General features: G+C 40.2%; 1 protein-coding gene across 1 annotated transcript in view; it reads right to left on the bottom strand.

Moving 5' to 3' along the window:
- SLC25A21 (solute carrier family 25 (mitochondrial oxoadipate carrier), member 21) overlaps positions 1-16,856 on the bottom strand; it is a 271,929-nt gene that overhangs the window by 26,777 nt on the left and 228,296 nt on the right. Inside the window, exons 6-7 of the mRNA XM_006752691.2 lie at positions 15,586-15,693; positions 2,914-3,078 (exon numbers count right to left, since the gene is read on the bottom strand). Coding sequence (XP_006752754.1) covers positions 2,914-3,078; positions 15,586-15,693 — 273 coding nt within the window. The remainder of the gene's footprint in view (positions 1-2,913; positions 3,079-15,585; positions 15,694-16,856) is intronic.

The following is a 16,856-nucleotide window of genomic DNA, read 5'->3' as shown; positions in this document are numbered from 1 at the left end:
AGAAGAAAAGACAAAAATGATAATTAACTGTACCTCTGGTATGCTTCCCATTGGCTAATCAGGGTGATATGCAAATTAACTGCCAACAAAGATGGTGGCTAGCAGCCACACAGCTGAAGCAAACATGAGGCTTGCTTGCACCAGTGAAGGAGGCAGCCAAGGTTCCCTGCTTGCTGCAGCCTGGGTCTGAGCCCGAAAGCAACAATGTTTCAATTATAGAAGCTAAACAAACCCCAGATACCTGCTTTCAGCTGGCTATGGCCTCAGAGCTGGGAGTGCCAGTCACAGCAACAATGTTTCAATTATAGAAGGTAAATAAATTTCAAAATAAAAAAAAGAAAAAAAGGAGTGGCTGGGAGCTTCAGTCGCTGGCCAGCCTGAAAATGGCCCTCAGCCCCTCACCCAGACTGGCCAGGCACCCCAGTGGGGACCCCCACCCTGAATAGGGTGTGGCCAGCTGCAAACAGCCATCAGTCCCTCACCCAGGCTGGCCAGGCACCCAAGCAGGACCCCCACCCTGATCTGGGACACCTTTCAGGGAAAACCTGCTGGCCCCCACCCATGCACCAGGCCTCTATCCTATATAGTAAAAGGGTAATATGCAAACTGACCCTAACAGTAGAAAGACTGGGAATGACTGGTCACTATGACACACACTGACCACCAGGGGGCAGACGCTCAATGCAAGAGCTTCCCTCTGGTGGTCAGTGTGCTCTCATATGGAGGAGCTCTGCTCAGCCACAAGCCAGTCTGATGGCGGCCAGTACAGTGGTGGTGGCGGGAGCCTCTCCTGCCTCCTCAGCAGTGCCACAAATGTCCGACTGCAGCTTAGGCCTGCTCCCCGCTGGCAAGTGGACATCCCCCGAGGGCTGCCGGGCTGCCAGAGGGATGTCTGATTGCCATCTTAGGCCCAATCCCCTGGGGAGCAGGCCTAAACCAGCAGGTGGTCATCCCCTGAGGGCTCCCAGACTGCGAGAGGGCACAGACTGGGCTGAGGCACCCCCCACCCCCAAGTGCACGAATTTTTGTGCACCGGGCCTCTAGTACTTATATAATACTAGAGGACTCATGAGCGAAATTCATGCACAGGGTGGGGGCGTCCCCTCAGCCCAGCCTGCACCCTCTCCAATCCAGGGGATCAGGCCTAAACTGGCAGTCAGACATCCCTCTCATAATCCTGAATGGCTGGCTCCTAATTGCTCACCTGCCTGGTCACCTCTAACTGCCTCCCCTGCTGGCTTGGCCACCCCCAACTGCCCATGGTGGTCTTGTCGCCCAATACAGCCTGCTTGTTCAGTCATTTGGTTGTCTCTTACTAACCCCCTTGCCTGCCTGGTCAAAGGCAGCCATCTTGTGAGGGTGTGAGGGTTAATTTGCATATTACCTCTTTATTATATAGGATATGTAAATAATTTATATGATTCATTTCATTGTGTATAATTTCTATCTCAAGCCTTTGGATAACTGGAGAAAGGGAGGCCCAGACATTTGACCCATGCTGTATGGATTACTCATCTGAGAGTCTAAAAGACAGGGTCAGCTTCATGGGCGTGTAACTTGAGCAGTCACCAGGGCCTACTCTTAGAAGAGCCTCATGCTTGGTTTATTGCTCTACTATTGTTGTCTTGAAAATTTTTAATTGTTGAACAAGGGGCCTTGCATTCTTATTTTCCCTCAGCCTCACATTGTTTAACCCATTCTGGCTAAAAAGAATCTTAATATATTAAGAGCCAAAGTCTTTCATGTCATCCAGGCCCTGAGTGTTCATTGCACTCTATTTCTATACTTCATGAACTCAACAGGAGAAGAAGAGCTGAGGACCACCAGAGTCAGAATTGTCAGTCAGTGGGAGGATCTGCCTATATTGTGGCCAATCATAGACTTCAGATGAACAAAACAAGCTTCTACTCAATAAGTGAGATTTCCAAGTACAGTGAAACCTGGTTAACGACTTTGGCTAGTGAGTGAGGTAATGCCACAGATGGGTAACTTGGAGCATGCCTTGGATTTAGCTGTCCTCATACTTGCGATAAATCTTGGCCTAGAATATGGGGAGTAGCTGGGCAAAGATAGGTATAAATAACTTCACATTAGGAATATTTTTATGACTTATAAAAAGTCCTTCAGTGCTTCTGTACTAAGCTAAATGAAAACCCGAACCCCTCCTGGAAGCCGCCTGCATGTGAAAAATGTTGCCCCAACTGCTGCTTCCAGGGTCGCAATTTTTATTGCCAGTAGGCGGCCCGATGGTGGGGAAATTCCTCGCAAAAGCCCACAGATGCCCATTTTAAAGCACATCGTGTACTATTTTTATCTTCTAGAAGCTGAAAGGCTGCTGGCATCTGTAAGTTACCATTTAAAAGATAATAATGATTATTATTATTTTGCTTCAAAATCAAATGATCCTAGAAGAACTTGTTTACTACTTGCCTTAATTAACTTATGCAAACTTAACAATTAACATGTAATTGTTAAGGTAATATTTCAATTTTAGGCTGACGATTTTCCTCATGAGCTCAGAATTTATTTACAACACAAATATTTAAACTTTCTGAGAACGTTATCCTTTTAAGATAAAAATTAAGTAATAACATAGTTTCTAGAAATCCCCATTAGTGATAAATGTGAAGCATTCATGTGCAATGGCACATTCAGGTCTAATGTGATTGGTGTCAGACTTGGGTTCAAGTCTCTGCTTTGCTATTTACTATGTGATCCCGGGTACATGACTTGATATTTCCAAATTCAGAACAGGATAACAACACTGAATGAATAAGGCTGCTGTGAGGATCCATTACGTAAGTGATGTAAGTGTTCAGCACAGTGACCGGGGCATGATAAACACTCCACAAATGCAGCTATCATCATTGATAAGATTTTTCCCTCCAGAATTTTAATAGATTAAGTAGTTACCTTATTGACAGGAATAATGTTTTTGACATTATAGTAGAAGCCAAAATAAACCATGTTGAAAACTCCATGACGTCCCAAAGTTGCTGTAAATCCTTTGTTGAGGCCCTGGAGTCCCAAACCTTCCGTCTTAATGATGTGTCTTGCGTAGCTCATAGTGGATGGCTGCTGCAGGAGAGAGGGGCAAAGCCAGAAAAGATCATCTTTGGGAATGTGAGATAGAATAAATTACTATATAGCTATCCTTCAAGCCAGAATTATTAGGGACTTCTTTCCCCAAACATGAACAATCAGGTCTAAATCCATGCTTTTAAAATTAGGAAACCCAAAAAGTAAACAAAATTGCATGTATAACAACAGGCCTTAAAGGGAAGATTGTTGGCAAAGAGAAACATCTTTGGTGGAATTAGTGAAACTAATGTCATGTAATAACTACCACCACTTTCAACATGTTAATAGTTGTATTCAATTCTGGATTATCCACACTAATGGAGGGGATTAGCTATATGGATATACTGTTAATCCATAACTGTGTATAATCCAAAAGGAATTTATATTTGTTTCCTGAATTCAGTGCATTTACCTTTCCATTTCTGTTTTTTAAGGCAAATGTTACATTGCCTCAACAGTTTAAATGGGTGCTAAGCTAGAGAGCAGGCCTGGCTAGATGATTGTTGACTCCCTCCAGAGGGCGGGCAATCAGCATGTGTATTACTTGCTGTGATAAATGACAAATCAGTGGTGTGGGGAGTACTGGGTTACCTCTAATTCACTCCTTTGCAGTCCTCTGATTGATTACCCAAGGTTGAAATACCTTGACTGCTGGAATCAGTCTACTGCTATTTCTGGAACACGCTAAAGAGCTCACTGTTCATTACAATACAATTCTAACAACTTATGTGGGTTTTTTTTTTTTTAAAAAAAGGTTGTTTCCTTTTTGGAAGTATAGTACAAAGGATATCTCTTCTTGTTAAATTTTCAATGGTAAATAGAAGAAATATTCAGTATTTATTTATTATTTTGCCCATAAGGCAAGCGGCTGGGCTGATATTTGTATGCTGTTTCACTGGAGCAGGTTGCTGGCGTGGTCCTGGAGTCCGATGTGCTTTCTGACTGAAGTGTTCTTATCATGTGCATTGGCAGAACAGAATAAAACAAACCCAATCAAGGCTTTTTATCTAACTTGTATCTATAGCTATGTCATTAACATGATGCATTAAATGAGCTTGTTTATATAGTAAATCCTATAGTTTTTACTCATAAATGTTTTTAAAACTCTAGCTATAATTCTACACTCAGCGCCATCTTTTCAGTTTAGAGTATTAATTAGAATAAATTAGATTGAGCTTCAGAAAATTCTTTTTGTAACATGAAACAAATCACATGAGAATGTATCTTAAATCAACAAAAGACATTTCATATAGGAGAACCAAAAATTCTCAGAAGGTTAGAGTTCACTCTGTTTTACAAAATGGGGCTTTTTTGTTTGTGTTCTGGCACATTTGACTATTAACCCAAATTGTTTATTTTGATTTTCAAAATGGACTTGAGGACAAGTTGAGCAGAAGTTCATTTCTGTTGGAGAGACTCTGGATGTGCTGAGCAAACTGCTCGCTTGCCCTGAGGACGGCGGCCTACAGGGCAGGGGAAAGGAGAGGTGGCACTTCCCCTGGGCAGGGCAGGAACAGGGCAGAAGTGAGGCCTCCTGGGCCAAGGCTGATCAATAGTGGTGCTCCCTGCATCCAGCCCAGGCTTTCCCTCCCTCCTCACACACTCTGAGGCCTTGAGGTTCAGGAAGATGAGAACTCATCTAGATTCTAGAGCAAAGGAGGAACCAACAGCTTTGAATGAAAGTGCAGATTAGCATAGCTTTCTCTAAGTGAAACAGATCTAAAGATGAGTCTATTGTTTAAAAGTCCTAGTGTGCTAAATTATCAGAATTAAAAGAGTAGACTTCTATTAGATCTTGGTGAAGGTGAACAAATATTCAAGTGACTTTTTCTGATGGTCTAGTGTCTGCTTTTCATTGCTTTGGGTGGTAAGTGGGTACAAGAAAGTATAGCACGTGGATTTTGAACTCAAGTGCCTTATTGAATTTGAACTCGTTATGAATCATTAAATAAATCAAAGGGTAGTATAGTAGCTAGAAATAGGGGGTCAGAGCCAGACAGCCCCAGGTCTGAGTCTTAGCAGTACCACTTGCTAGCTTAAGTGATTATTTCATCCTCTGATTTATCTTCACTTTACTCAATTATGAAATAAGGATAATAATACAATCTTCTTCACAGGATTGTTATGATAAGTAAGTCAATGAACTATGTCCTATGTAAGAATTTACTGTATGCTAGCTGTTAATAATAGCAATAATGCTTATAAAAAGTAGCTATAATAATTAAATAACAGATGGGAAATGACAATCAAAAGGTGGAGGCTGATTTGAGGGAGAGGAAGGACGTGGATAACTAGCTTCCTCCTTCTCATTCCTTCCTTTCCCTTTTCTAGAGCCCAGGACCCTCGTGACAAAGTCTAAAAGAAATGCATCCATAATGCAAATGATAGGTTGGCTTCCTCTGAGGCTCACCAAATCCAACCTCTGGGCTAGAGATCTCCTTCCATGGTTAGTTCCTTACCCTGGAAGCGTTCCTCTTGGGAGCAGTAGGTCCTGTAAATTGCCTCTTCCCTATCCCTCAGTAAGAATTATCAGTAAGAACTCTCATGTGATAAGGTTATGGCCTGTAGAAGGAAGGCCACATAAGAGCAAAGGCTGGGAATGGAAAAACACACTAATCAGGCCTTCACCTGTCACATTCATGTATGTTAGCAGGTATTTGGAACACAGTAAGTGCTCATCAATATTATCCATTTCATATATTCTTTGTACTTTACATAGCATCTTATTTAATCCTCTCAACAGGTGTGTGAGATAGGTATTATCATACCCCCATCTGACAGATGAGGAAACTAAGGTCAAGTTACTGGCCAAAGATCACTGAGTGAGTGGTAATGTCAAGTGCAAACTGCGCAACCCCCACAACTCCAAGTTTGTACTTTTATGCTCTGCTTAGATTTGCCATCGTAGCATGTATGATTTCTTCTTAAAAAACCCTGTAAGGTGGGAAGTAGGTATATTCTCCTAATTTTTCAGGTAAGAAGACCAAGGATTGTTAAGTAATATTCCTAAAGTGAAAATACTGGTAAATGGCTTAACCAGAATTCTGCTTCTAACCCAGTGCTGTTCACATTCTGTGGACTCATTCTTGTTATACATATGCAGTAAGATTTTCAGAATCTGATAATCCAACTCATACAGGTAATAGATACATAATAACACAAATACATTTTTCTGATAACTCAGGGCACTGAGATTAAGGAAAACCTGAACTGAAATTCCCATAAAAATTAGAAGTGTGTTTTTTGCTTCATTCAGTGACACTGCATCACACACATGTAAGCAAATATTTAATTAGAAAGGCAAAACGTGACTTCCACTAGGATGCTTAAATAGGAAAATAGAGAGTCATTTTGACTAGATCTCTGTAAACACAAGGAATTTTACTAAACTTATTTGATTACTGGGCTTCCATTTCAAAACCAAATGGTGACTGATTAGCAACATCAGCCAAATGATTCCAATACTATCCAGCCCAGCAGGTCACCCACAGTTTGGTTTCCTTCCAATATTTAGATTCACTCCAGTTTTCATATTTAGTTACCAAATGTGGGCCAAATGGCATTCTAACTTCCCTAGATGTACCTTTTATTGACTGGACCAGAGCCGCAAGTATGGGAGAACAGTGGATCGGAATGTAGCTGATATTGTCATACCACACACCTTTCCCTGCCAGAAGTATTTCCATTTGAAGGAACTCAAAGTCTTCTTTAACTTTGACCTCTGCTGTTGCCAAGTGTGAATTGGTGGGAACTCACTGTTTCTTCCTGCACCATTTATTTAACAATATCTATTGAGTACCTCCTAGTTGCCATGCACTGTGCTAAGTGTAGCACTCTGCCCATATCCTAGAAACATAAATGTTTTTGCTTTGGTTTTTATTTGGAGAGATATGCTGATAATTTTTGTAAGTACCATGAAAGACAACTAAAGCTGTGGGAATATTCCATAATAATTATGAAATATGGAATCAAATTTCCATTTTAAAAGTCCCTAAGTTGCTTACTGGAAAGAGAAGGCCCTTTGCCTGTACAGTGCTCCCAGGCACCACTCCAGGGCACCGATTCCTTACTCTCTGAGAGCCCAATATTACCAACAAATCACTGAGATGCCTTATGGCAGCCTAAGCTATTTTTCCTGGAGTTCCTCCATCCAACTACTGTCCATAGCTGGCTCTGATTAGCTTGTGAGATCACAGACAGAGGTTTCAGGTGGTGAGCGCTGTTCCCCGGGTAAACAGCTATCAGAGAATGGCCACTAGGTACAGGCGAGGGGTGCGTGTCAGTGGATTTCTCATTCCTTCCAGCCAGGGAAGAGCTCTCGGCACTCCAGGTGAAAACACAGCACGCTCCACATTTGTTCCTTTACTGCTTCCTAAGGCAAGGTGAATTTTGCTGCGTTTTAGAGCGAGTAGAATAAGGGTGTGGCACTGGATTTCATCACACGGTTGAAAAGCAAACTGTGAGACCTTTATACAGTGAAGTGAGTGTCCACATCAGGGGCCTCAGAGAAACACTGCTTTGGTAAGAAAGAGAAGACCCAACTGCTACATTAAGGTAGGAAAGTACCCATGCCCTTCAGGAGATAGATAATCACTTATGCTTTTCACTCCTCAAATGAAGTCTTGAAGCATTTCCATAAATTTGAAAAAAAAATTGAGAACAAAATGTAAGTGAGAGGAGAGGAATCAGGCTGAAAAATCCCACATTTACAATTTATTTTAGCTTAGATACATCACTAATTCATCATTACAGTTTACTTGAATAGGGCATGATTATGGACAAAAAGACACCCCAAGTATAATTATGTTGTATCTAGAGTTTTACAATTGATAAACAGATCCATTTTAGAACAATCTGTGAGTGGAGAATGATTTGCTATAAACAAACTCTCCCAGATGCTGAGCCACAAGCTACATTAACACCAGGTTGATGCCCAATAATGGTCCCTAGAGGAGCACGGGGCCCTCTGGGTGACCAGTGCTGACTCTGCCGGTCGGGCCCTGCACAGCGGGCAGGCAGGGAGGTGGTGGCCTTAGCACAGGAGAAACTGCTAAGAAGAAACTGACAACATGGCTGCTTTTTCGTGGGTCCAGATACACGTGATTTCCCCCCAAGTTTCTTAATGAACCACATTTCTTTATCTTAATGAAAAGAAAGAGATCTCAATGTTAATGCCGTTTCTTAGAGCCATTCACACTCCATTGGGCTTAATTTTTCTTATCCATAAAAAAGAGATAAAACTGCTCATAGGGACAATGGGAGAATTTGAAATATCAAGTGTGTGTGAGCAGTTACCAGAACAATGGGATTAGAGGGAGGTGTCTGCAGAAGTCATCAATTATTTTTTCATTAGATAGATCTGTATTACTTATGGAAAAAACACACTGTGCATTACTTTTGCAATTTACAGAATTACATGAATTTTCTAAAAAAATTAAATAGAAAAAAAACATGTAAGGCATGTTGCACAGTGTCTGGCATGTAGTAGATATTCTGTAAATGGTAGCGATTACCATCACTTCAAAGTCTCCATTCAGAAAGCAAAAATCTAGGGTTCCTGGCACAGCTGAATGGAAGGCTGAAGTCTATTTTCTGTAAATGATAATAGAGAGGCAACTTGGCTGCTGCCTTAGGTATTGTTGAAAGATAACTATAGGAATGGATTCATATACATAATTCACTTTTCTGCCCACAGAATCATAAACTGGAAAGAAATAATTTATGTGCTGAACAGTTTCCAGGCAGTGTTTCACATAGTAATGCAGGAAAAATTTGAACTTAACTCAATACATCATTCATGAACGTTGACATGCCCTTGGAGCTGGCTTTTACACTATCTGAAAACAGAGCCACATACTCACTCTCTATATAATTCAACTTCATCTTCTTGAAAGATGATCACAAAATGCGGTCCTTTTATTCACCTTATGTTCACTCTACATACTATATCTAAATTTAAATATTTGTTAATTGCCTATGAAGAAAATAATCACTAAGCTTTGTGATATCATATAAGATCTAATTGGTTTCTATTAGATTATTAAGCTCCCAGGATAAAGTGTTTAGAATTATATTTAGTGATATTATCCAAACTCAGATGAAAAAAAAAAATCCCTATCTTTAAAGATGCTATCAATGATACATTTGCTATTTATTTATTGATCCTTAGATTATAATCACAGAGCATATGTAGAAGACTCATTATTCCTTTCTTGAACTGAACATCTTTAAAAACTATATGGAGGAGAAAGAGGCTTTTGCAATTTCCTACAGGTTTAGTTTCATGTTTGGGGGAGAGAATGATTATGTTCATATGTAATGCAGATAAAAATGACAGACTAGAAGGAAACCTGTGCCCCCTCCACACATCAGAAGCCAATCCTATAGACCTCAGGGAAGGAAAACATAACCCGTTAGCCAAATAATAACTTTGAAGTAGATTTCAAAGTGATGAGAAAAACTGGGAAACAATTCATACAAGATTTTGCTTCTGGGGAGAAATTCACATTTTTCCAGCCTAGCAGAGAGCATGCCAGCCAAATAGTGCTTTGGCCTCACGCAACTGATACCAGGTTTCCAGTTCTTATAAATAAATATACAGATGAAAAACGATGCATCCGCTTAAGAGGGGAGGAAGTTCCTATAAGGACAACAAGCTACAGAGTCACACTTTTGGAAAGACTGGAAGTCTCCAATAGAGAAATCCTTGGGCTAGCCCTAAGCCAAAAAGACGACAAACCAGAACACTTTCCTTGGATTTAGTTTGAAGGACAGGGGGAATTTGGGCCTATCCGGATTTTATCCGAACATGTTTTTACACCCACTGAACCAAGCCAGAGCATGACAAAGCTGTGACTTATCTGCTCCCCACAGAAGGTCAAGGATATTTAAATCAGAGACCGGTTTTCTTTTTGTGACTGACCAGTTCACTACATTTGCTGTGAATTTTAAGATGCTGGCCAAGATTCTCACGTTGGAATTGGAGGAAGTGTGGCAGGGCTCATACTCTTTAGCTGATATGGTGGCAATTTAAAAAGGGGAGAAGAGACAAGCACACCTATTGAAATACTTTATACAGAAGCTGGAAGCAAAAGAAAGAAGTATCAGAAACCAAATTAACCATAATTTCCTTTAAATTTTAGAACAGTTTATGGCTAATGTGGGTGGGAAGGCATATTTTATGGGTAACTTCTGATTGGCTAGAGAATAAGTTCTAGACCACAATGGGGAGAACCCAGGCAGCTGGAGCCAGCAGAGTACCTGCCATTCCCGAGAAATCCCAATGGGAGCTGTACTTGGGCCTCCAAGAACACAATGGACACAGCCTCTGCTCTCAGCTAATAATGCCCTAGAACCCCAGCTGGAGGCCCCTGTTCTAGATCTCATGCTGCAGAGGGGCCCGTTCTGGCTTTCTGCCAGCCATGTTCTCCCCACAGGGCCAAGGGGGTATCTACTTACATCCCACATCCTGCTTCTAGGCCAGTGATGGCGAACCTTTTGAGCTCGGCGTGTCAGCATTTTGAAAAACCCTAACTTAACTCTGGTGCTGTGTCACATATAGAAATTTTTTGATATTTGCAACCATAGTAAAACAAAGATTTATATTTTTGATATTTATTTTATAAATTTAAATGCCATTTAACAAAGAAAAATCAACCAAAAAAATGAGTTCGCGTGTCAGAGGTGTCATAGGTTCGCCATCACTGCTCTAGACCATGCTCTGTGCACCAAGGACCATGGCAGTCCTTTGCTCCTTCATCACTCTGTTGTCGCCTCTAAGACTTGAGTGTAATGTTAACTACCGCTGCCTTAGTATGTCTTCTACTGAAGAGCCTCTCTCAACTACCACAACTTCTTAGGAAATTTTCATGTTTGAAGGACTAATTTGTGACTCCCCTCCTCAAGCTGACAAAATAGGAAACAACACAATTACTGAGCAGCATGTAGGGTGGTGCACACCCAGGAGGGGAGACATGCTGCCCCAGAAACTCACAGCACTGGCAGAACAAGGGTTATCTGCCTGCAAAATAGCCTCTGAGGAAACTTCTCTGCTTCCCTTAAAGGTGTCAAGCCATGATTCTGCAGCCACCTATCCATTCAGTGTTCCACCACAGCTGGTAGCTGTAATGGACTGAAAAGGCTGAAAATGAGCTTACTAGCTCGCAGCCTTCATGTGACATGACTAAGAAGGCTTGACCAATAACCCACATTAACTTTATGTGATTATTCCAGAGGGAAAATGTCTTGATTCGGGTAGAATTCATTCTGCTTTAAATGCTTTTAGTGTCATCTCTAACTTCTGCTGCTATATGCTATTTATTTACAGCAAGCAGATACCCAACTAGTATTGATGACAGTGGACCTGTGTTTAAAGACCTTGTCAATAGGCACTGGAACTAAGCTGCCAGCCCTTCGGCCCTGCTAAAGAATTCAGGCTAAATGGATCCTATTGGCAGCTGAGAATGACCTAAAGAAGCAGCCTGACCATTGCTCAGTAAGCTGTTTTCATGCCCACACTGGTGTCACTTGTGACTGCTCAATATTAATCAGGTCAAAATCTCAAGATAACCTGTCTCTACTTGAACTTAAGGGTTTATAAGATCAACTTGCATCTAGAAACAGTTATCTTTGGTTGAGTGCTTACCATGTACCAGGTGCTGTGTTAAGACGTTTGCATATATCATCACATTTAAATGTGCATCCAAAGCATCTTGTAATAACAGCTACTAACACATTAAACTGTCACTCTATGGCAGACTGTATTGACAGCTTGACACCATTTGGAGTGACCATTACTACTAACCTTTCCTAACAAAAGAGGCAGTGTTTGAGTCCTAAATGGGCTAGCAAGTCATTCCTACCAGGATCAGTTGGGAAGGTTCTCCCTAAGGCAGGCTTGATCCTGGCAGAGCCATTAGAACATTTCTTTTGGATTACTTACTTTTCTTGTTACTGTTCTGTATTTTCTAAGTCTTATATGATGAGCAACTTTTAGAGTAAGTGCTCACAGAATACTTAATGTGTTCTCATGTTAAACATTCAACTACACAAAGCCGTTTCCTTAAAATTCTTGCTTTCTTCTCCCCCACTCCAATCTCTTTTCCAGTGAAAAGTTTGTATTAATTCCCCTAGACATGCATTTTCCTAAAAGGACATGACTATCCACATGTGGCTATCCAGCACTTGAAATGCTCTAGTTCAAATTGAAATGTGCTTATAAGCATAAAATATACATGAGATTTAAAGACTAAGTATAAAAATATAGTGTAAATTATATAATAATTTTTAGAGTGATTACATATTGAAATGATACTTTTTTGGATATATTGGGTTAAATAAAATATAGTATTAAATTAATTTCATCTGTTTCTTTTTACATTTTTTAATATAGCTATTAGGACATGCGGCTCACATTACATTTCTATTGGACAGTGCTGCTCTAGATCATTGTAGTACATTTATACACTTATATGTATACGCAGAAATACATATTTTTGGTGTTTTCTAACATAAATCTGCATTACCTTTATACTTGAATTCAAACATTTTTCTTAAAAAAGTGTATAATTTTTAAATGCATTGGTAGGGGAGGGTGGGGGGAAAGGGGAGAGATCAACCAAAGGACTTATATTCATGCATATAGGCCTAACCAATGGACACAGACAACAGGGGGGTGAGAGCATGAGTGGGGGGGTACTGAGGGGGTAATGTGGGGATAAAGGCACATATGTAATAACTTAATTAATAAAGAAATTAAAAAAGAAGTATAATTTTTAAATGCATTGGGCATTACATCAATTCCTTTCTTCCTCACTTTCTTTTTCTCTTCCTCCTCTCCTTCTCCAACCCCCAACCCTCATACTTCTTGACAATCTACAAAGCCTCAGAGTGAAGATAGCAATAATTATTCTTGGCCATACACATGCTAAAGCAAGCACACCTAATATTTGTATATATTCAACACAGGGGTATCCCCTTATTGGAGAAAAGAAAAGGCTAGTTAGTGGACAAAGGCTTTGGAGTTAATGGGTCCTAAACATACATATAGGGAATGGCTGTATGATCAAAAGTGATGGGTAGTTTTAAGTAACTAGATCCAAATTTGCTCTTCTTACCACATCATTTCTTTCAGATTTTTTTGTAATAGGCATAGTTTATGTTGTGTGACTGTGTACTGCCATAACTACTTTCAATTTGATCAATATTGCATATAAAGGACCACCTCAGTTCAGCTACTGAATCTTGATAGTTGTTGACACATGTGACCCATGTGATCCTTTCTTTGCTAAGTTCTGACTAGTTAAAGGAATATTGAAAATATTTTACAATGTACCTAGTAGCTTTTACTCTGTCTAAGTAAATATCTAACAATGAATCAGTTCAGTGGATTATGCAAAAGAAATGATCCCAAACAAGTGCCTCTTTCTTCTCCACTTAAAAAACAGCTGCATGCACATAAACAATTTACACAGAGTGCACTCGTGTAAATGAGCTGGGAACACACACACACACACACACACACACACACACACACGCGCGCGCAGCCTTCCCATGCTGGGCTGGAAGGCTGTTTACCATGTTCTAGCAAGGCCTTCACACATGCAAAACATTAACAGCTCTTACTTGGCCTCAGCGTAGAACCTCATTGAGGGCAGAGGAGAGAAAAGACCGTTAGGTATGAGCAGAGGTGCTGTGACAACTCATTCTTTTCATCCCTGTGAGCACTCCTTGGTGCTCGGTGCCAGGTGTGTCCCTCTGGTTCCATGCTGCCTTGATAAAGGGCTGCAGTTGAAGGCATGTTTATTCCTTTGCTTACTCACTGCTGCTCTAAGACGAGCTTCCCAATAGGTAAAATGAGGAATTGGATGGGGAGTTCCAAAATTTACTCCTAGCTGGTAATTCTCCCAGCCTAACAAATAAAATTTCCCCTGAGCAGATTCCATAGGCATTGTTTTAAATGCTCCATTGATAGGGCGTTTGAAAGGTATTTCTTTCATTTCCTCCTATTCCTCACCATCTCTTTCCATCATTAAGGAAGAACAGAAAGAAAGCAAAACAGAAACACAGACTAGGGTAACATAGGGATTTTCAACCTTTTCTGAAGTGCTATATATCACTGCAATTAAGACAATCTTTTGAAACTTGAAAAAAATCTCCCTTAATTAGGATGGACTTCACCTGAGTAGATACCATCTGCTGTAGGGGGCCAACCCTGTTCTCCTCAGGCCTTGGTAGCTACAGGTGAGTAGAGGCCCTCTCCTTCCCCACACACACCACTGCTCAAGAAGCTGGCAGGGAGCTCTCAGCAGGCAGGAAGTGGGGTGGGAGTGAGGGGGTCTCCACCCACTAGCAGCTGCTTAAGTAGTAGGCAGGGGAACTCTTCTACAGAGAAATTCAAGTCAGCAGATACTCCAAACCAATTTAAACCACATGCTACCCAGTTGTGGAATTAAATTAAAATGCGAAGGAAGGATCTGGAATACCAATTCCCTTATTTTTTCTCTACCTTGTGCTTGACACCCAAAAGAATAAAGCAAGAACAGTTGGACTTGGTGATAACGGGAATTATTAGGCAACTGGAAGGAAGTGAAGGCAGCACACACCTAGGGAAGCTGTCTTCACAGAACAGTATGTACCAGCGATTAAATGTCAAGACTCATCATAGTCCAAGTAGTGATGTCTACACAGGTTTAGTAACTTGCTCGTTCAGACTTAACCAAAAGACAAGCTTGACAGATTATCAGAATCTTTGAAGGAGGGCCGAGGGTGGAGTAGGGTTTTTTGGGAAAGGAGTGAGGTAATTTCTAAAAATGACTTCATAAATTTTTTAGAAACAATAATACTATCATCTCAGTGGTTTTTGCTATAGTCTATTCTACTATAACGTGAAACAGAAGTGTTGCCAAATGTAGAGAAAACATTTCCAAATAAATCATACATTACATTAAAACTCTAAAATAAAAATGTGTAAATATGTATTTGTTCATCAGACTTTAGAGCATTTTTTTTTATTGTCTAAAGTTTTACATATGTCTCCTTTTCCCCCTGATTAAAACCCTCTCCCCAGCCATTCTCACCCCGGGCAAGCCCCCACCATTTAGAGCATTTTTGTTAACATTTTCCTTGTGGGTGAAATTTGATGTTTTCTTATGCTACTTCTTTAACAATAATTTTATATGACTTAGCAAAGGATAAGAACTGGGTTCAGAATTTTTTAAAATATTTTTTATTGATTTCAGAGAGTAAGGAAGAGGGAGAGAGAGAGCTAGAAACATCAATGATGATAGAGAATCATTGATCGGTTGCCTCTTGCGCGCCCCACACTGGGGATCCAGCCCACAACCGGGCATCTGCACTGACGGGGAATTGAACCGGGACCTCCTGAGTCATAGTTTGATGCTCAGCCATTGAGCATGTGGCCGGGCTGGGTTCATAATTTTTTATATATACTTTTAATATTTTATCTTATATTCCTTCAACAATAGGAAAACCTTAAATGATTACCTCTGTAAATGTGTTCCGATTAGCTTGCAAGCCAACTTTTACTACCTCAAAAGGATTAACCACGATGGCTTCTGTTAGTCCAGACCCCAGTCCAGCAATGGCAAATGTCTAGAAAATTAAATAAATCAATACTTTAAAACAAGTTATCATGTGTACTAGGTTAAGCATCCTACTCACAATACAGTGCAACTGAATGTGATGATGAAAATGGAGAAACTTACATAAATTCACCGTATACCATTACTAAACAGCTTTAGTTCTTGATTAGATGCTGACAATTCATGAAGAAGAAATTACAGAAGCCGCAAACCATATCCTAACAATTCAAAATAGAATGTCAAGGCCCCATCAAAAATGACTTTTTCCTTTAATGAGAAGAAAGGTTGTTTTACTGATTTAAGGTGAATACTAAATCATCTGCACATGGAACAATTAAAAGAGAGTTTGACTTGTAAAAGGAGAGCTTCATTGTAAAATATCTATTTAAATACATTTATTGGGCAGATTAAAAAATTCAAGGAGCAGAACCACAAATAAAGAGTTTAAAAAGGCAAAATTTCAGGTAACTAAACAGTATAGCTACAACATCTAAATTTACAGCTGTATTCTTAGAGCCACTATTCTAGACTACTATCCCCCCAAAATTATTTTTTATTCATCCTTCCCCTGTTTTATAAACACCTGGCAATTGCACTAGTCTTCCAGACCTAGAAGCTGAGGAATGGAACCAGAAATGGCTATGTTTTTCTGAAGGCTTCAACTAAAATCTAGAACATGCAGCAAATGACTTATTTGCTATCTCTTAAGAATTTCTGCAGTAGGAAAGAAGAACTTTCTAGACTTTTTCTGTAAATAGAACACTTAAAGATTTTTCAGAAAATCTGTATCAAAAATAACCACAATAATTAACACACACACACACACACACACACAGCAGGAAAACAAAATGAAACAAAGCCTCAAATCTGCAAAACAGATGCTAAAAAATAAAGCTCTAATTCTCAGAGAAGAGGTAGTAAAGAGGAGGAAAATGCCAATTAAGAGTAAAGAACAGGTAACTTTTCAGAAGTCTCTGCTTTCTCCCAATAGGAGACTAAAAGCAAAAAGGGACAAAGGAATGTCCTATAACCTTAGAAGGGGAGGCAAGGATCCAGAGCTAGTGGGTCTGGGTTTAGGCCCTGGTTCTGCCATTTATTGATTGATTTGGACCAGTGCTGCCATTTACAAAAGTGTGTGTGGAGCCTGCAGTCCAGCCTGCACCCACTTGCCAG

This window comes from Myotis davidii, unplaced genomic scaffold (assembly GCF_000327345.1).
Source record: "Myotis davidii unplaced genomic scaffold, ASM32734v1 scaffold730, whole genome shotgun sequence".
In the NCBI taxonomy this organism is placed as follows: domain Eukaryota; kingdom Metazoa; phylum Chordata; class Mammalia; order Chiroptera; family Vespertilionidae; genus Myotis; species Myotis davidii.
Note: the sequence above shows the minus strand (reverse complement) of the source record. Positions and strands in the feature narration are given on the sequence as shown.